The 13951-nt window shown below is 37.5% G+C and overlaps 3 protein-coding genes across 3 annotated transcripts; 1 reads left to right on the top strand and 2 right to left on the bottom strand.

Moving 5' to 3' along the window:
• Positions 1–3927: 3927 nt before the first annotated feature.
• Positions 3928–7969, bottom strand: GCK72_002918 (uncharacterized protein; the record flags this gene model as incomplete). The annotated part of the gene is made up of 17 exons (XM_053723690.1): positions 3928–4301; positions 4350–4457; positions 4927–5080; positions 5355–5410; positions 5459–5541; positions 5600–5742; positions 5790–5870; positions 5924–6037; positions 6118–6186; positions 6273–6353; positions 6398–6463; positions 6716–6778; positions 6914–6988; positions 7059–7115; positions 7166–7451; positions 7504–7608; positions 7659–7969. 17 exons carry the CDS (start codon positions 7967–7969, stop codon positions 3928–3930), a joined length of 2226 nt encoding a protein of 741 aa, XP_053592335.1.
• Positions 7970–8909: 940 nt separating this feature from the next.
• GCK72_002917 (uncharacterized protein) lies at positions 8910–9482 on the top strand (the record flags this gene model as incomplete). The annotated part of the gene is made up of 3 exons (XM_003090979.2): positions 8910–9056; positions 9127–9327; positions 9390–9482. The coding sequence occupies 3 exons, from the start codon at positions 8910–8912 to the stop codon at positions 9480–9482; spliced, it is 441 nt and encodes a 146-aa protein (XP_003091027.1).
• Positions 9483–9650: 168 nt separating this feature from the next.
• On the bottom strand, positions 9651–13798 carry GCK72_002916 (uncharacterized protein; the record flags this gene model as incomplete). Its single annotated transcript, XM_053723689.1, has 9 exons — positions 9651–9705; positions 9753–9860; positions 10150–10485; positions 11110–11187; positions 11235–11330; positions 11581–11700; positions 12180–12527; positions 13274–13352; positions 13774–13798. 9 exons carry the CDS (start codon positions 13796–13798, stop codon positions 9651–9653), a joined length of 1245 nt encoding a protein of 414 aa, XP_053592334.1.
• Between the last annotated feature and the right edge of the window lie 153 nt (positions 13799–13951).

The following is a 13951-nucleotide window of genomic DNA, read 5'->3' as shown; positions in this document are numbered from 1 at the left end:
CAAAACCTGGGCTACATTTTTGTAGTTGACAGTTTTACTCTAGCTCCGCCCACTTTTGAGGGCTCCGCGACAATTCGCAACTGCGACATTTCGCAACTGCGACATTCCGCAACTCACGTAGGTTTCGCAACTGCGACATTTCGCAACTAGTCATTTCGCAACTGCGACGTTTCGCAACTACGACATTTCGCAACCACGACGTTTCGCAACCACTGGGCATTTGCATATTTGGGTCAGCTAAAAATGTTGAGTGTACCAAAGTGCTTGGGAACATATTTGAAAATAATTAAATAGAAGAAAAAGTTATCTGACCCACTTTTAGACAAAACTAGGTTAAACTATTGCTAGTTTAATGGTTGCGAAACGTCGTGGTTGCGAAATGTCGTAGTTGCGAAACGTCGCAGTTGCGAAATGACTAGTTGCGAAATGTCGCAGTTGCGAAGTGTCGCAGTTGCGAAACCTACGTTAGTTGCGGAATGTCGCAGTTGCGAAATGTCGCAGTTGCGAATTGTCGCGGAGCCCTTTTGAGATATGTGCCTTTAAACTTGAAAATTCGCTAAAACGGATGATTTTTAACGCCAAAATTAGATTTTTACATCAAAATACATCAAAATAACCGCAAAATTCAATTTCTAATGTTGAAAACTGTTTGAAACCTAATTTTCCGTGTCGAAAAGCCAATTTTTGGCAAAAATTCTCATTCCAATAGAGCACACTTTCCATCACAATCAGGGTTGTGTGAAAAAACTTTTTCGAAAACTTTGGACCAAAAATTCAAGAAAACTGTCTGAAAAAAAAGAGATTTTCGTAGGCAAAAATCTTGAATTTGTATGAAACCAGTAGGAATAAACCCTCCCCCCGAAACCAGTTTTTGAGTACAAAATATTTGCGATTTTCAGCAAATTTTCAGTCAGAAAACAAAACAAAAAAGTCCAATATAGCCCGCTTTCCATCCTAATTACCTCTATCCTCCATCTCCTTTTGCGACTCATTATCAGATTCTGAATTCTGTGAATCAGTGACACTGGAAGGTGCTGTCTCCTCCTCCTCTTCCTCCTCATCACTACTTTCAAGACGTTTCTCGATTTTGTGCAATAAAGCGCTCCGATTGTCCAAATAGTCTGGTCTAAAGTCTCGGAGGGAGGCTTGAACATTTCCAAATTGATGGATTCGATAGTCCTCACGCGTCCATTGAGATTTATCCGCTGGCAGTGGAGGAGCAAAGTAATCTGAAACTTTCAGACTGAAAAAAAAATCAGTTTAAAAATCTGAAAATCTGTAAAAGCTACGCGCGTCTTAGGCGCGCCAGCCATTATTAAAACTCGTGATTTCTGAGTTTTAGTGAAGTCTGGCGCACCTTTGGCGCGATTTTTCGAAACGAGTCCTCCAAAACTAAAAACGCGTCTAAGGTGCGCCAGACAGTTTGAAAATCTTAGAAACTGTAAAAGCTACGCGCGTCTTAGCTGCACCAGCCATTATTAAAACTCGCGATTTCTGAGTTTTAGTGAAGTCTGGCGCACCTTTGGCGCGGTTTTTCGAAACGAGTTTTCCAAAACTAAAAAACGCGTTCAAGGCGCGCCAGACAGTTTGAAAATCTGTAATAGCTACGCACGTCGAAGATGCGCCAGCCATTAGTAAAACTCGAGATTTCTGAGTTTTAGTGAAGTCTGGTGCACCTTTGGCGCGGTTTTTCGAAACAAGTTTTCAAAAACTAAAAACGCGTCCAAGTTGCGCCAGTCATCATTACAAACCTGACGGAGGCATTCTGAATCCACAATTCACCGCCGCCCTGATCGATTGTTTCTGTCTTTCCTCTTTCGTCTCATCCACATCTCTATCAAATTCCGTCGGTTCCTCCTTCTTCTTCTTCTTCTTTCGTGTCTTCTTTTTGACTTCCTCCTCTATATTGTACACTTGTCTCGGAGCCAAACGAGTGGCTCGAAGAGGTCTCCCAGTTGCTGATAGTAATTGAGTCGGTTGTTCAATTGATGAGTCGATGATGGAGACTGTCGGGATAGTCGGTGTGATTTTCGAAGGTGGTTGTACAGGTGGTTCCCAATCGATATCTGAGTTTTTTCGAGACTGTTTTCGGGGTTTTCCCTTGCTTTTTGAGAGGTTTGCACTTGGAGGTGACTTCTTTTTCGGAGTTGTGGCTTGCTGAAAACAGGAATTTCTCGAATTAGCTCCGCCCCTTTCAGACTCGGCAAAAGTTAACATCGGACTCCGCCCACATTCATTTTTGGGTCCAATTGGCTCCGCCTACTTTTGCCCTATAGTTTTGTCTTGTTACCAACTCGATTTCTAGATTACATTATCGAGATTTCAGTCGAATTTCAGTTATGCTGAAAATCTGACTCGCAATGGGCCCTCGCAATGGAATTAAACTTATTTTCAGCCCGTTTTTAATGAAAATTTTAATTTCTTTCAAAAAAGTTTTCGACTAAAAATTTAAAATTTAATTAAAAGGTATGATAATTTAGGCACTTTTACTCTGAATTTTAGAAAATTTTCAACAAATTTTATAAGAAGCTCCGCCCCTTTATTCGTCTACAGTTAACATGACTCCGCCCAAATTCACTTTTGGAAGGCCAACGGGGTCCAACTGGTATGGAACTCTGATTTTCAGACTGTTTTCAACATTTTTAACCGGATTTTTGGCATTTTTCCTGTCGAAATGACTAAAAAATCTGACTTTCAACTGATTTTTGTTCATTTATTAGTCAAAAGTGACTAGAATTAGGTTTTTTTAAACAGAAATCGAAGTTTTGGCAAGAAAATGTATGGTGACTGTGGGAAATGGGCATTTGTATGCTTGTAAATGCCAAAATCGCTAAATTCTGAGTTTTTCTACTCAAAAATCTGAGAACTTGAAAGATTTCTAGATTATATCAATGAGATTTCAGTCGAATTTCAGTTATGCTGAAAATCAGACTTGCAACGGGCCGGGCCGATATCAAAATTATTTTCGGCCCTATTTTCGAATTTTTTTGGGAAAAAAAAGTCAAGTTTTCAACTAAAAATTTAAAATCCAAGGCACTTTTACTCTGAAATGTTCGAAAAAACTTCAAAAAATGTGGGTAAAAATGAGTTAAACGGCCCGATTTTTGACAAGTCTGCTTGAAATCGAATAAGCTCCGCCCCTTTGTTCGTCTACAGTTAACATGACTCCGCCCACATTCATTTTTGAGTCCAATTGGCTCCGCCTACTTTTATACTATCGTTTTGTTATCAGCTCAATTTCTGGACTATATAATTGAGATTTCAGTCGGAATTCAGTTATGTTGAAAATCAGAGTTGCAACGGGCCGAGTCTCAGTACAAAAATTAAACATTTGATTTTTTTTCTAAAAAAGTCGAATTTTCGGGGATTTTTGACTATTTTTTTGAGAAAAATTTAAAAAATTTGTAAATTTTTTGGATCTGGGCCAAGCTTTTGCAAGTTTTCAGAAAATTCTGTTTCAACCATACTTGCACAAGCGGGCCTTGAGATAACTCGCTTCAAAATGAAAATTATGAGTCGATCAACCTGTCAAATTGTAGATCTCGGTGAGCTCTACTCAAATATATTTTCATTTTCACTGTAAGTTTAGTGAGAGCCGCAGTACAATCCATTTAGTGGCCGGCTGTTCACGGCACGGTCAAAAAAGTGAAAATATATTTGAGTAGAGCTCACCGAGATCTACAATTCGACAGGTTGATCGACTCCTAATTTTCATTTTGAAGCGAGTTATCCAGGTATGTGCCCGGGTGGCGTTGAGCGCCTCGGATTTTCAGCCGAAATTTGAAAATGCGACGAGAAAGAGTGTGCGAAATGGAGAGACGCAGACACGCTCTCTCGATTTTACACACTCTCTCTCGTCGCATTTTCGCCCACTTTGAAATCTTTCAGCGCCCAAAGCGCCTCCATAGGCACATCCCTGGAGTTATCTCAAGGCCCGCACAAGGCCCGCTTGTGCAAGTATGGTTTCAACCACTTCCCTACCGTTTTCTCCTCCACAATTCTCTCTCCACTCGGCTGTTTCTGTTTCCATGAATCAATCTGTTCTTCAATAAACTTCTTCAACTTATTCAACATATTCATATCAAATTTTCCAGCTGTTTCCTTCTTGAAAAACGACATATTAACCTCCTTCACAACGAACGCCTCGGCATCATTCAAAACTAAACACAAATGATTGGAATTCGAGTGAAAAGTGATACAAAACGCGCAGAATGTGTCAGTTTTCTTTCGATTCATAGGCAATTTCAATGTTTTAGTATCTAGAACATCGGTGATACTGTAGTAGGCGGTGATAATTTCGTCTGGAATTTGGCAATTTGGGCTGGAGAAGCGGAAGGAGTGGGGAGCACCTTTAGCGGGGGGTGGACTTGGCTCATCTGGCTCATCGGAGAGCACTGATTGAAGTGATGCCGATCGAATTGGGGTGGAAGATTCGCTCGAAGTGTCGTCACTGATTACTGCAATTATTTTAAATGATTTTCATCAAAAACGTATTAGCACGACACGCTTCTTACATTCGCGCTCTACCGAAACCGAAGAAAATTGTGTGCGAAATTGAGAGATTCAGAGAAAAAGAGACATTTTTCACGGGCATTTCGATGGAGCGCGGTTGTAAGAACTGTGCCGAGAGTGTAATTAGCGCCGGAATTCCAAAAATTTCAACGTTTTTGAAAAATTTTGAATTTTTGACTATGATCCAGAATTAGGAGAAATTCTGCAAAATCATCAAAAATTTTCACATTTTCGATAAAAAATTGGTTCATTTTTGAAGCCGGGAATTCTTATTATCTCGGCACAGTTCTTACAACTGCGCTCCACCGAAATTCCTTTGAAAAATGTCTATTTTTCTCTGCATCTCTCAATTTCGCTCACAATTTTCTACGGTTTCGGTAGAGCGCAGATGTGAAAAGCGTGGCGTGCTAATACCTGTCGTAGAAAATCCATCATTGTCATCGTCTTCTGTATCCTGAGAGGATTTCATTTCGACGTCGTTTTGATTGGTTTCTGGCACATATTCCTCGTCATCAGAAAGATCGATATACAGACTAGACGTTTCTTTGTACAGATTCTTGTTTTTAAACTGGAATATAAGAGACATTGGGAGTGGTGCAAGCGCGCTCTACCGAGATTTTTTTAGAGAAAAATATAATAGCAGCCCACCTCTCTTACAACTGCGCTCCACCGCAAACGAGAGAGTATCGGCGAGAGACGCAGAGTTTTTTTTCTCGCACCAACTCGAACTTTCACAGGTTTTGACCTATTTTCGCTGTTTTTTTTGTAAATTAATCTGGAAATTTTTTCAGAACAACTCCAGAATGTTCGGTAGAGCGCGTTTGCTAAAATATCACTCTTACATCACTATAAACCGCTCGCAACTTCTCGGTGATCGCAGTCATGATCATAGTCTCAACTGGAAAAAAATTTAGATTTGGGAAAAAAAATTATATTCGAAAATTACCGTCCACTGAACTTTTCGGGTCGATATAATACGAATAAGCATTCGCTTCGGCTTTTCGGAGAATTGTTTGGAATTCTAGTGCACTGAAATTAGAATGTTGGTTTTTTTTTCATAAAAACGAATCTGTAAAAAGAAACATACAGGTTCGAATTCAAAACTTTCAACACAGCCGTCTCCAACTCTCTATCCACAACTGGATTATCAGTTTTGAATCCAATTTCTTCAATTTCCACGCCTTCTTTTCTCAACAGCTTCAGAATCACTTCTCGTTCTTGTTCTTCCAGCTAAAAATCCATTTTTTGGTATTTTTGACTAGAAATTTGGGTCGCACCTTTTTAAATTTTTTCGACGTTTTAACCCTCGCGTTATGATGCCATTTTTTCTGGATATCTTTCATTCCCTCTCGGATTTTCTGAAAATTTCAGTTTTCTTATGAAACTGTCGAGTTCTGAAAATTCTGAAAACCTCTATTTCTTCTTCTTCAGAGCTTTTTCTCTCATTTTTTTGGGAATTCGAAGCAAATTTAGTATTTGTAGTTGACGTAGACGATGTCTGACTACATGGAGTTTTTGGAGTATTCTGAAATATAGCAATGATGCTCTACTGACAACTTTCTTTCTCTCGTGTCAGTAGAGCGCAAAAAATGAAAATAAATATACATTTTTAATTATGGGTTTCGTGGCGTTGAAGAATGAAGTCGTTGGTGATGACTTCGCTTGGTCTACTACCTACAAAAACGACAAATTTACGTTGTTGCAAACGCGCCCCATTGATAATTTGTTCAATAAGGCGTAAAGAAATGAGAAAATTATACAATTTGAATAACATCTGTTAGACGTTTGAGGGACGGTTCCGGTGCTGATTGAAGGAGTACCGGTGGAGCAAGGGTTGAAACCTGAAACTTTTTTTTCATTTTTTTAAATAATCGAAAAAATGTACTTTTTCAGGATGGAATCCCTTGGTTGGAGCCGGTCTTTGCGGGGATGGTAAGGGTTTTGGCTGAGTCTGAAGGTAGAATCGAAATTAAGAAAATCAAAAAGAAATGTAAAGTACACATTATGGAAAAATAAATCAATTATTAGTTCAGTTCAGTCTTTACAACCACGCTCTACCGAAATTGAGAAAAAGCATTGGAAAATGAGAGAGGCAGAGAAAAAATGCACTTTCAACAGGGATTTCGTTGGACCGCAGTTGTAAGAACTGTGTTGAGCTAATAAAACAACTAAATTTGTTTCCAAAAGTTAACAAAAAATATACTTTATTATAGGAAATTCTGGGGTCGGTGTGGGAAGGAACGGATGCTTGTGGATGATATTGAGCCTGAAAAAAACAGTTTTAGAACTGAAAATACCAAAAGTGCAAAGAAATCGCGCTCTATTGAGAAATATAACAATTTGTTCACTTCTTCGAAAGAGCGCGATTACTAGACACACTTTCTTAAATTAAAATATCTACATTTCCAACAAAATCCCTTCTGTCATTGTAGTATGGAGGCGATTCTGTTGGAGGAGGTGGCGATGGGAGCAGCACCTGGAAAATATTGTATTGATAGATATTATCGTTAGAGCGCGATTGCATTAGCAAGTTTTAAAAAAACTACTTGTCCTAATCGAATATCATTCTGGGTCATGTGGCTGGTTTGTGGCTGCACTTCTTCCTGAAAAATGGATTATACTGAATTGAAAAATTCAAATTTTAACACGAAACCTGCAGGTTATATCTCCAACACCTTGGCCAATACAATTCATAATTATCGTCAACCCATGCAATACACCTATCCATATCTCTCTTCTCCTTCGGACTCCACACTCCTCTTCCCACTTTCCACACGAAATTATCAATTTCTTTAGAAGTTCTCAGAGAATTCAGAATAATCAAAAGGCATTCGTCACAATGTTGGGCTTGGAATAATAACAGAATAAGATTTTGAAACGTCGAAAAGTGATTATAATGAACTTGTTCAATGCTGTCGTAGAATAGGCGGTGCTTCGATCTTAAAATTGAGAAATTGCAGTAGAGCACTCTTGCAACAAAAAAAAACAAACTCATGTCCAGTAGGATTGAAATCCACTCTCATTCGTTCTGGGCCATACTGATTTGTTAAAAATCCGTCGCATTGAAGAAATGGATTTAAGACAGATGGACCGTCGCTGAAAAAAGAAAAAAAGAATTCGATAGAGCGCGATTGCAGCTGACTTACAACAAATTTATTAAATCTTTCCATTGACTTTCAGCATATTCACTGTAAGCAGGATTTGTCCAGAATACGATTTGATTGGAAGAACTGGGAACACTTTCCGCATACTGAACGAGTACTAAATTCGGATAATCGACTCTTTTAGTCAAATAAGCAGATTCTCGAATTTTGTTGATTATAACGACGAGAAGGTCTCCGGTTTGACAATTTCCCGTAAATCCTCCACTCAAAACGATATAAATATTTGGATCACAACGCTCGTTATTGTCGATTTTATGCTTTACAAATTGATATAGCCATTTCAGCCGATCCATGCTTGGTTTATACCCTGGAATGAAGAAATTTCAAATTTTTCAGAGAAAATGATATGCAAAATATATATAACAAATTTTAAAAGCCAAAATGTTTGTTTTTTATCAGGTTTTGAGCCAAAAATTGAAGAAAAGCGAAAATTTTTAAAGAAAACTTCTTCAAAATTCAAATTTGCGCGACAGTTAGATGTGCAGGTCTTATAGCAAAAACTGGCGCCGCCACATTTTTGAGGCGTGTAAATCACTTTTTAAAACTTTTTGCGAGAAAATCCAAGAAAAAATCTATTTTCTGAATGTTAAAAGCAAAGAAGCATTGAGAAACTATCAAATTGGAATTAAAATTTGCTGAAAATGTCTTTAAAATGAGGCTTTGCGCTGAAAATGTCTCAAAAAGAGGTTTTTCACTGAAAATGTGTTCAAAAGAAGGTTTTTCGCTGAAAATGTCCTGAAAAAATGTAAAATTTAGAGAAACTACTGGAATTAATGTTTCCCAATTAAATACTGGTCAAGAAATAAAATAATAACAACTTCATTCAAGCTAAAAACACAGAATATCTGTAATATTTCATTTTTTGTCGATTCACTGCGAGTTTTTTTCTGTCTGAAATGCCCCGAAACGATCTGAAAGCTCATTTTCTCAATTTTCCTTATTTCCGATAGATCTTCTTCACAAAAACTCTACGTTCCCTTCATTACACTTCCTGTGCAATTGGCCGTGATGGTGATTACACACTTTTGAGTAAAATTTTTCTGTTCAAACTCCAAAATTTTGTCCAAAATCATAAATTTCCACCGTTTAATGTTGAAAACATTGCAAAAATAACGTTTTTTGCAAAAACAACTGTTCAAAACTCGATCATTAACCACCAAAAATCACGACAATGCGTCCTTGAACTATCCAATTTCATTGACACTATCATTACAGTTGACTGGCGCTGGTTTCATGCGCCATTTATTTATTTCTCCCTTCTTCCAACGTCTTCGGACATCCGTCTCGTTTCTCTGCGTCTCCCCAATTTCGTCCTCTCTCCCGCCCACCTCGCATCGTTTATTCTCGTCAACAATCGCAGTGTCGGCAAGAAAGAAAATGGTGAGTAGAGATATTATTATACTTTTTTACGTTTTCCATGAAATTTATTCAATGAAAATCAATTTTTCAGCCACTTCTCACGGAATCCGAGCGAAATGATCAACTTTCGGGCTTGAAATCCGCCGGATGGAAACTCGTCGAAGGACGTGACGCTATTCAAAAGGAATTTCAGTTCAAAGATTTCAATGAGGCATTCGGATTCATGACTCGCGTCGGGCTGAAAGCGGAACAGATGAACCATCATCCAGAGTGGTTCAACGTTTATAATAAGGTACGAAACTTAATTTTTTCCTGAAAAAGTTGAAAAAAATAAATTATTTCCTCAATTTTCAGGTCGATATCACTCTTTCCACTCACGACTGCGGAGGCTTGTCGCAGAATGATGTCAAATTGGCCACTTTCATCGAAACTGTCGCCAAGAAGTGAATAACAGATAATATATTGGAAATTTGAAGCAATAAAGACAATAACAAAAAACAAACAAACCATTCAAAAAAAAACAAAAATAATTAACTCTAGTCAATTCAACATGAAAAATAGCTACAATGATGGAAAATGTAACATGAAAGAATTAAAACGATAGAAAATTTGAATTCAAATCATGTCGAGGACGTTACGAACTGAGTCGAAGTAGAATTTCGGTCCCGATCTGGAAAAATTATAGAATTTTTCAGTGAAAAAAGCCAAAAAACCAACTTTTGGCCGATTTTTTTCTCGATCAATTTATCTCTACGTTGATTCAATGCCTCCATACTGATTCTTGGTTCTTGTGGAGATGGCGGAATCTGCTTCTTACGGTCAACGCTGAAAATTTGGGTTAATTCGAGAATGGTCAAGATTTTTTGGCGCACTAACGCTTTGGAACTGTTTTGGCATTAGAGCTCGCTTGCATTTTTTACTCGATTTAATATTTTGAACCGTTTTTCTTTGTTTTAATGCAAGAAAGTAGGGATTTTAGCAATTTTTTGATAAAAAATGGAAAAAGGTTAAAAAATATTAAATTGAGTAAAAAATGCAAGCGCGCTCTAATGCTAAAGCAGTTCTAAATCCCAAAAGTTCCAAAGCGTTAGTGCGCCGATTTTTTCGTCCAAACCTCTGATGTTTCATAGGTTTCTGAGGAATTTCCGGCTCCTTGATTTTCATATTTGTGGGAATTTTGGGTTCATTGAATTCAATTTTTATGGGAATTTCAGGTTTCTTGCTCTCAATTTTGGTGGAAATTTTGGCTTCCTTGCTCTCAATTTTTGTGGAAATTTTCAGTTCTTTGATCTCAATTTTCGTGGAAATTCTCGTTTCCTTCCTCTCAATTTTCGGAGGACTGCCACCTGGACGTATGGTCAGCGGTATTATTTTATCTCCATATCTCGGTCCAAGTCTTCTCACAGGTGTCTGTTTATTATCGATTGGTTTCGTTGGATTGGAGACTGGCCTGAAAATTAAAAACTTTACATTGGAGCGCGATTGCTTGGTTATTCAACCTTTGCTTTTCCAAATGGATGCTTGATTTTACCAATGGGGTGCCAATGGAGCATCTGGACGCGAATTCTTGCTCTGAAACTAGAAAAAAGTCAGAAAAAGTTAATTTATTAAGGTTTTTGCTTTACTTTTTGTAGGTGTAAACTGCAATTTCCTCTTAGTTTCCGTTGAATATAATGAATGATATCCACTAGAAGACGTCTGGACGGAGGGCAGTCTGAAAATACTCTCGATTGATTATTTGCTGTAAAAAACGCGTCTAAGGCACGCCAAATTTTCGAAAATTGTAATGTTTTGGATCTGAAAAGCGACAAAAACACGCCAGACACAAAGTTTATTTTTCAAATCGGTTCAAAACGCGACTCAGGCACGCCAGAAACTGCAAACCGACAAATTCTGAAAACGCGTCAAAGGCGCGCCCGACATCGGTTCTTTGGGTGAAATTCGTCGATTTTTAATTTATTTTGGAGTGAAAAACTTGTTTTTAATGGTTTTTCAAGAGAAAAATGAGCAAAATCGATAAAATTTGGGTGAAAATTGCAAAAATCGGTCCAGGCGCATTTTCTCAGAAACTCACTTTCGAACTGACTCATTTTGGACCACCGGGGGTACAAGAGGCTGTTGTTGTGGTGATTTCGGCGGTGATTTCTCGATTCTGATATAAAATTTTTAATTATTTTATTCCAAAAAAAGATTATCAACCGTTTCTCTTCTACTTTCTTTTCTTCTTTTTTGGGACTGTAGTACTCCACGAATCCACGTCGTGGTGGAGCAAATTCCATCGGATGCGGAGCAGTTCTGGAATTTCTTTTTTGAAAAATTGAAGATTTTCAGACAAAAATTTGAAAATTTGAATTTTCTTCGATTTTTTGTTGCAACAAAGTCGAATTTTATATGTTTTCTTAGGATTTTCGATAAAAATTTCGCAAAAATTGGAGAATTTCAGACTTGCAACGATTTTAGACTCCGCCCAATTGTGCACATTTTGGATTCCGGGCAAGCTTTTTACAACAAAATTCGGTTGAAAACTGGTTTTTAACAAACTCACAACGGATCCTGAACCACCGGCTCTTTGTGGACATACGCGGTCCCTTTATTCTCAAAATCCCACTTGAAAATCGGATTTTCCAACTCTTTCGCCACGTCAGCAAATTGTTCCGTGTATTTTCTGCAAAAATATCACTTTTAATTGTCAGTTTTCGGCTCAAAAATCACACAAAACTATAACTTTGACTGAAAAATCCTGAAAATCGAGAAATTTTATATTAAAAAACGCAATATTCCAATTTTTTCAGCTCAGAATCAGAAAATAAAGCCTAAACTACGAATTGCCCCCAAAATTCACACATTGTCTGAAAGTGGGCGGAGCGTCACATCTTAATTTTTTCAATTTCTCGAAAATTCGTATCTAAGACACGCACCTTTCTTGACATCTGAAAGTAGGCGGAGTCTAAAATCGTTGGCTTTTGTAAAATCTGTTGTAAAGCTCGGCCCCTTCCAGGGCAATTTTGAGAGGTAAAATCGAGTTTTTAAAAATAGTCGAAAATTCGACTTTTTTGCAAAAAAAAAATCCAAAATTTTCGAAAAACTTCTATTGCGGGCCGGTCCGACCCGGCAAGTCTGGTTTTCCCTGAAAAAAAACCGTACAATTTCCCAGATTTCGGCTTCACACCGTCCGGATCGTTTCGTCTCGTCCCCTGTGGATAACTCGGATTCACATATCCATCGGTAATCGAATTAATCGCTTTATAAATCCACATTTTCTCCTGATCATTATATTCCTCCGAATCATTCGGAATTCCCGATTTTCTCCGAATGAAAACGACTCCAGGGGCCGCGAAATTGATATCAAAATACATATAGAGTTCAGGAGTTTTCAGATATAAATAAATGGCGATACGGACTCGAGCGAGTTTCGGAAATGTGATACAATGGATATTAATACTCGACAGGACGGAATGGAGGGTTTCATCGGGCACCGGGTTGAGGAGAAGCCTGAAATTTAAAATTTGTGAATTGCGAAAAAAAAAATTAAAATTTTCACAAAATTTTTGAAAATTTTTATCAAAAATAGTTTTAAAAACCTATATACGCTTGAGTTTTTATCGATATTTCAAAAAACAGTCGAAAATTTGACTTTTTTGCAAAAAAAATCTAAAAAAGCTCGAATTTTCAACATTTTCGTTTTTGCATCATTTTGGCTATCGCGCTCTACTGCACAACGGTTTCGAAACGTCGCGAGAAAGTTCTAAAACGAGAATTTTCGGCATTTCCGCTTGAAAACTCAGTTTCCGTCTTTTTTTTCAGGGAAATTTGACAAAATATCTCAATCCAAAGAAAAATAATTGTGGAAAATTGAAATTTTTCATAAAAATTCGAAATTAAGCGTCCAAAACTTCGAAAAACTGTCCCAAAGCGTTCAGAGAAGCTCAGCTACCAGATTGATAGTTCAATTTTATTGAAAAATCATGTATTAGTCGAGCATTTTTATTACAACGTTGTACAACGTTGCAGTACTGCGCTCCATCGCAAACGAGAGAGACGCAGATTTTGTTCTTGCGCCGACACAAATTTTCACTTTTTTGACCTATTTTCGCTATTTTCCATAATTTTTTCGGTAAATTATTATGAAAAACAGCGAAAATAGGTCAAAAGCAGTAAAAAACTCTGCCGATCTCCGCGAGAAAACCATATTTTATCATTTTTCTTGCGTTTTCTCTCCATTTTCTTCGAATTCCTACCATTTGATGGCCAAATTGACGACAGGCACCTTGAAATACAGATCTGAATTCGTTGAAACGAGCGCGACGAGACCCAACACTGTAATATTGTCTAGAAAATCTTTTTTATTTCTATAAACGTCTTCCGCCAATTTATCCGCAGCATTCTGAGATGTTTCGTCCAGATACGGAAAAATTGTGTACGTTGGCCGAAAAGATGACTGATAACTCAATTTTAAGCAAGATTTTGTCGCATCGTTGAGGTGTCTGATCAGGAAAATCCGCTGACTTCGAGGGTCTTCCGGATCTGAAAAAGGCGTTTTTTTTCGGTTATAAAATTAAATACTCAATTTGTTGTGCAATTGTTTGGAAAAAACTTTTCTGACCCGACAAATATTCATTTTTCATGAAAATTTTCACCCATTGTTCGCAGACCTCCTAAAACGATAATTTCATAGCATTTTGAATGATTTTAACGCAGATTTTTGTTGATTTTCACATAATTTTCATTATAAACTCACTATTTAATCGACTCGCCGAAAGCATACTCTCCTTTTCATGAAATGAAACAGAAAAAAAGTATTTTGAAACTGAATAGAAAAAATTGAACAATTTTCAGTAATCGCTGCAAGACCTGCGAGAAATTTATGAGCATGCGTCTTCAAGATTACGGTAGATTTGAGAATTTTTGTTGATTTT

This window comes from Caenorhabditis remanei, chromosome I (assembly GCF_010183535.1).
Source record: "Caenorhabditis remanei strain PX506 chromosome I, whole genome shotgun sequence".
In the NCBI taxonomy this organism is placed as follows: domain Eukaryota; kingdom Metazoa; phylum Nematoda; class Chromadorea; order Rhabditida; family Rhabditidae; genus Caenorhabditis; species Caenorhabditis remanei.
The sequence above is the reverse complement of the archived record's forward strand: the minus strand, read 5'-3'. Positions and strand labels throughout refer to the sequence as shown.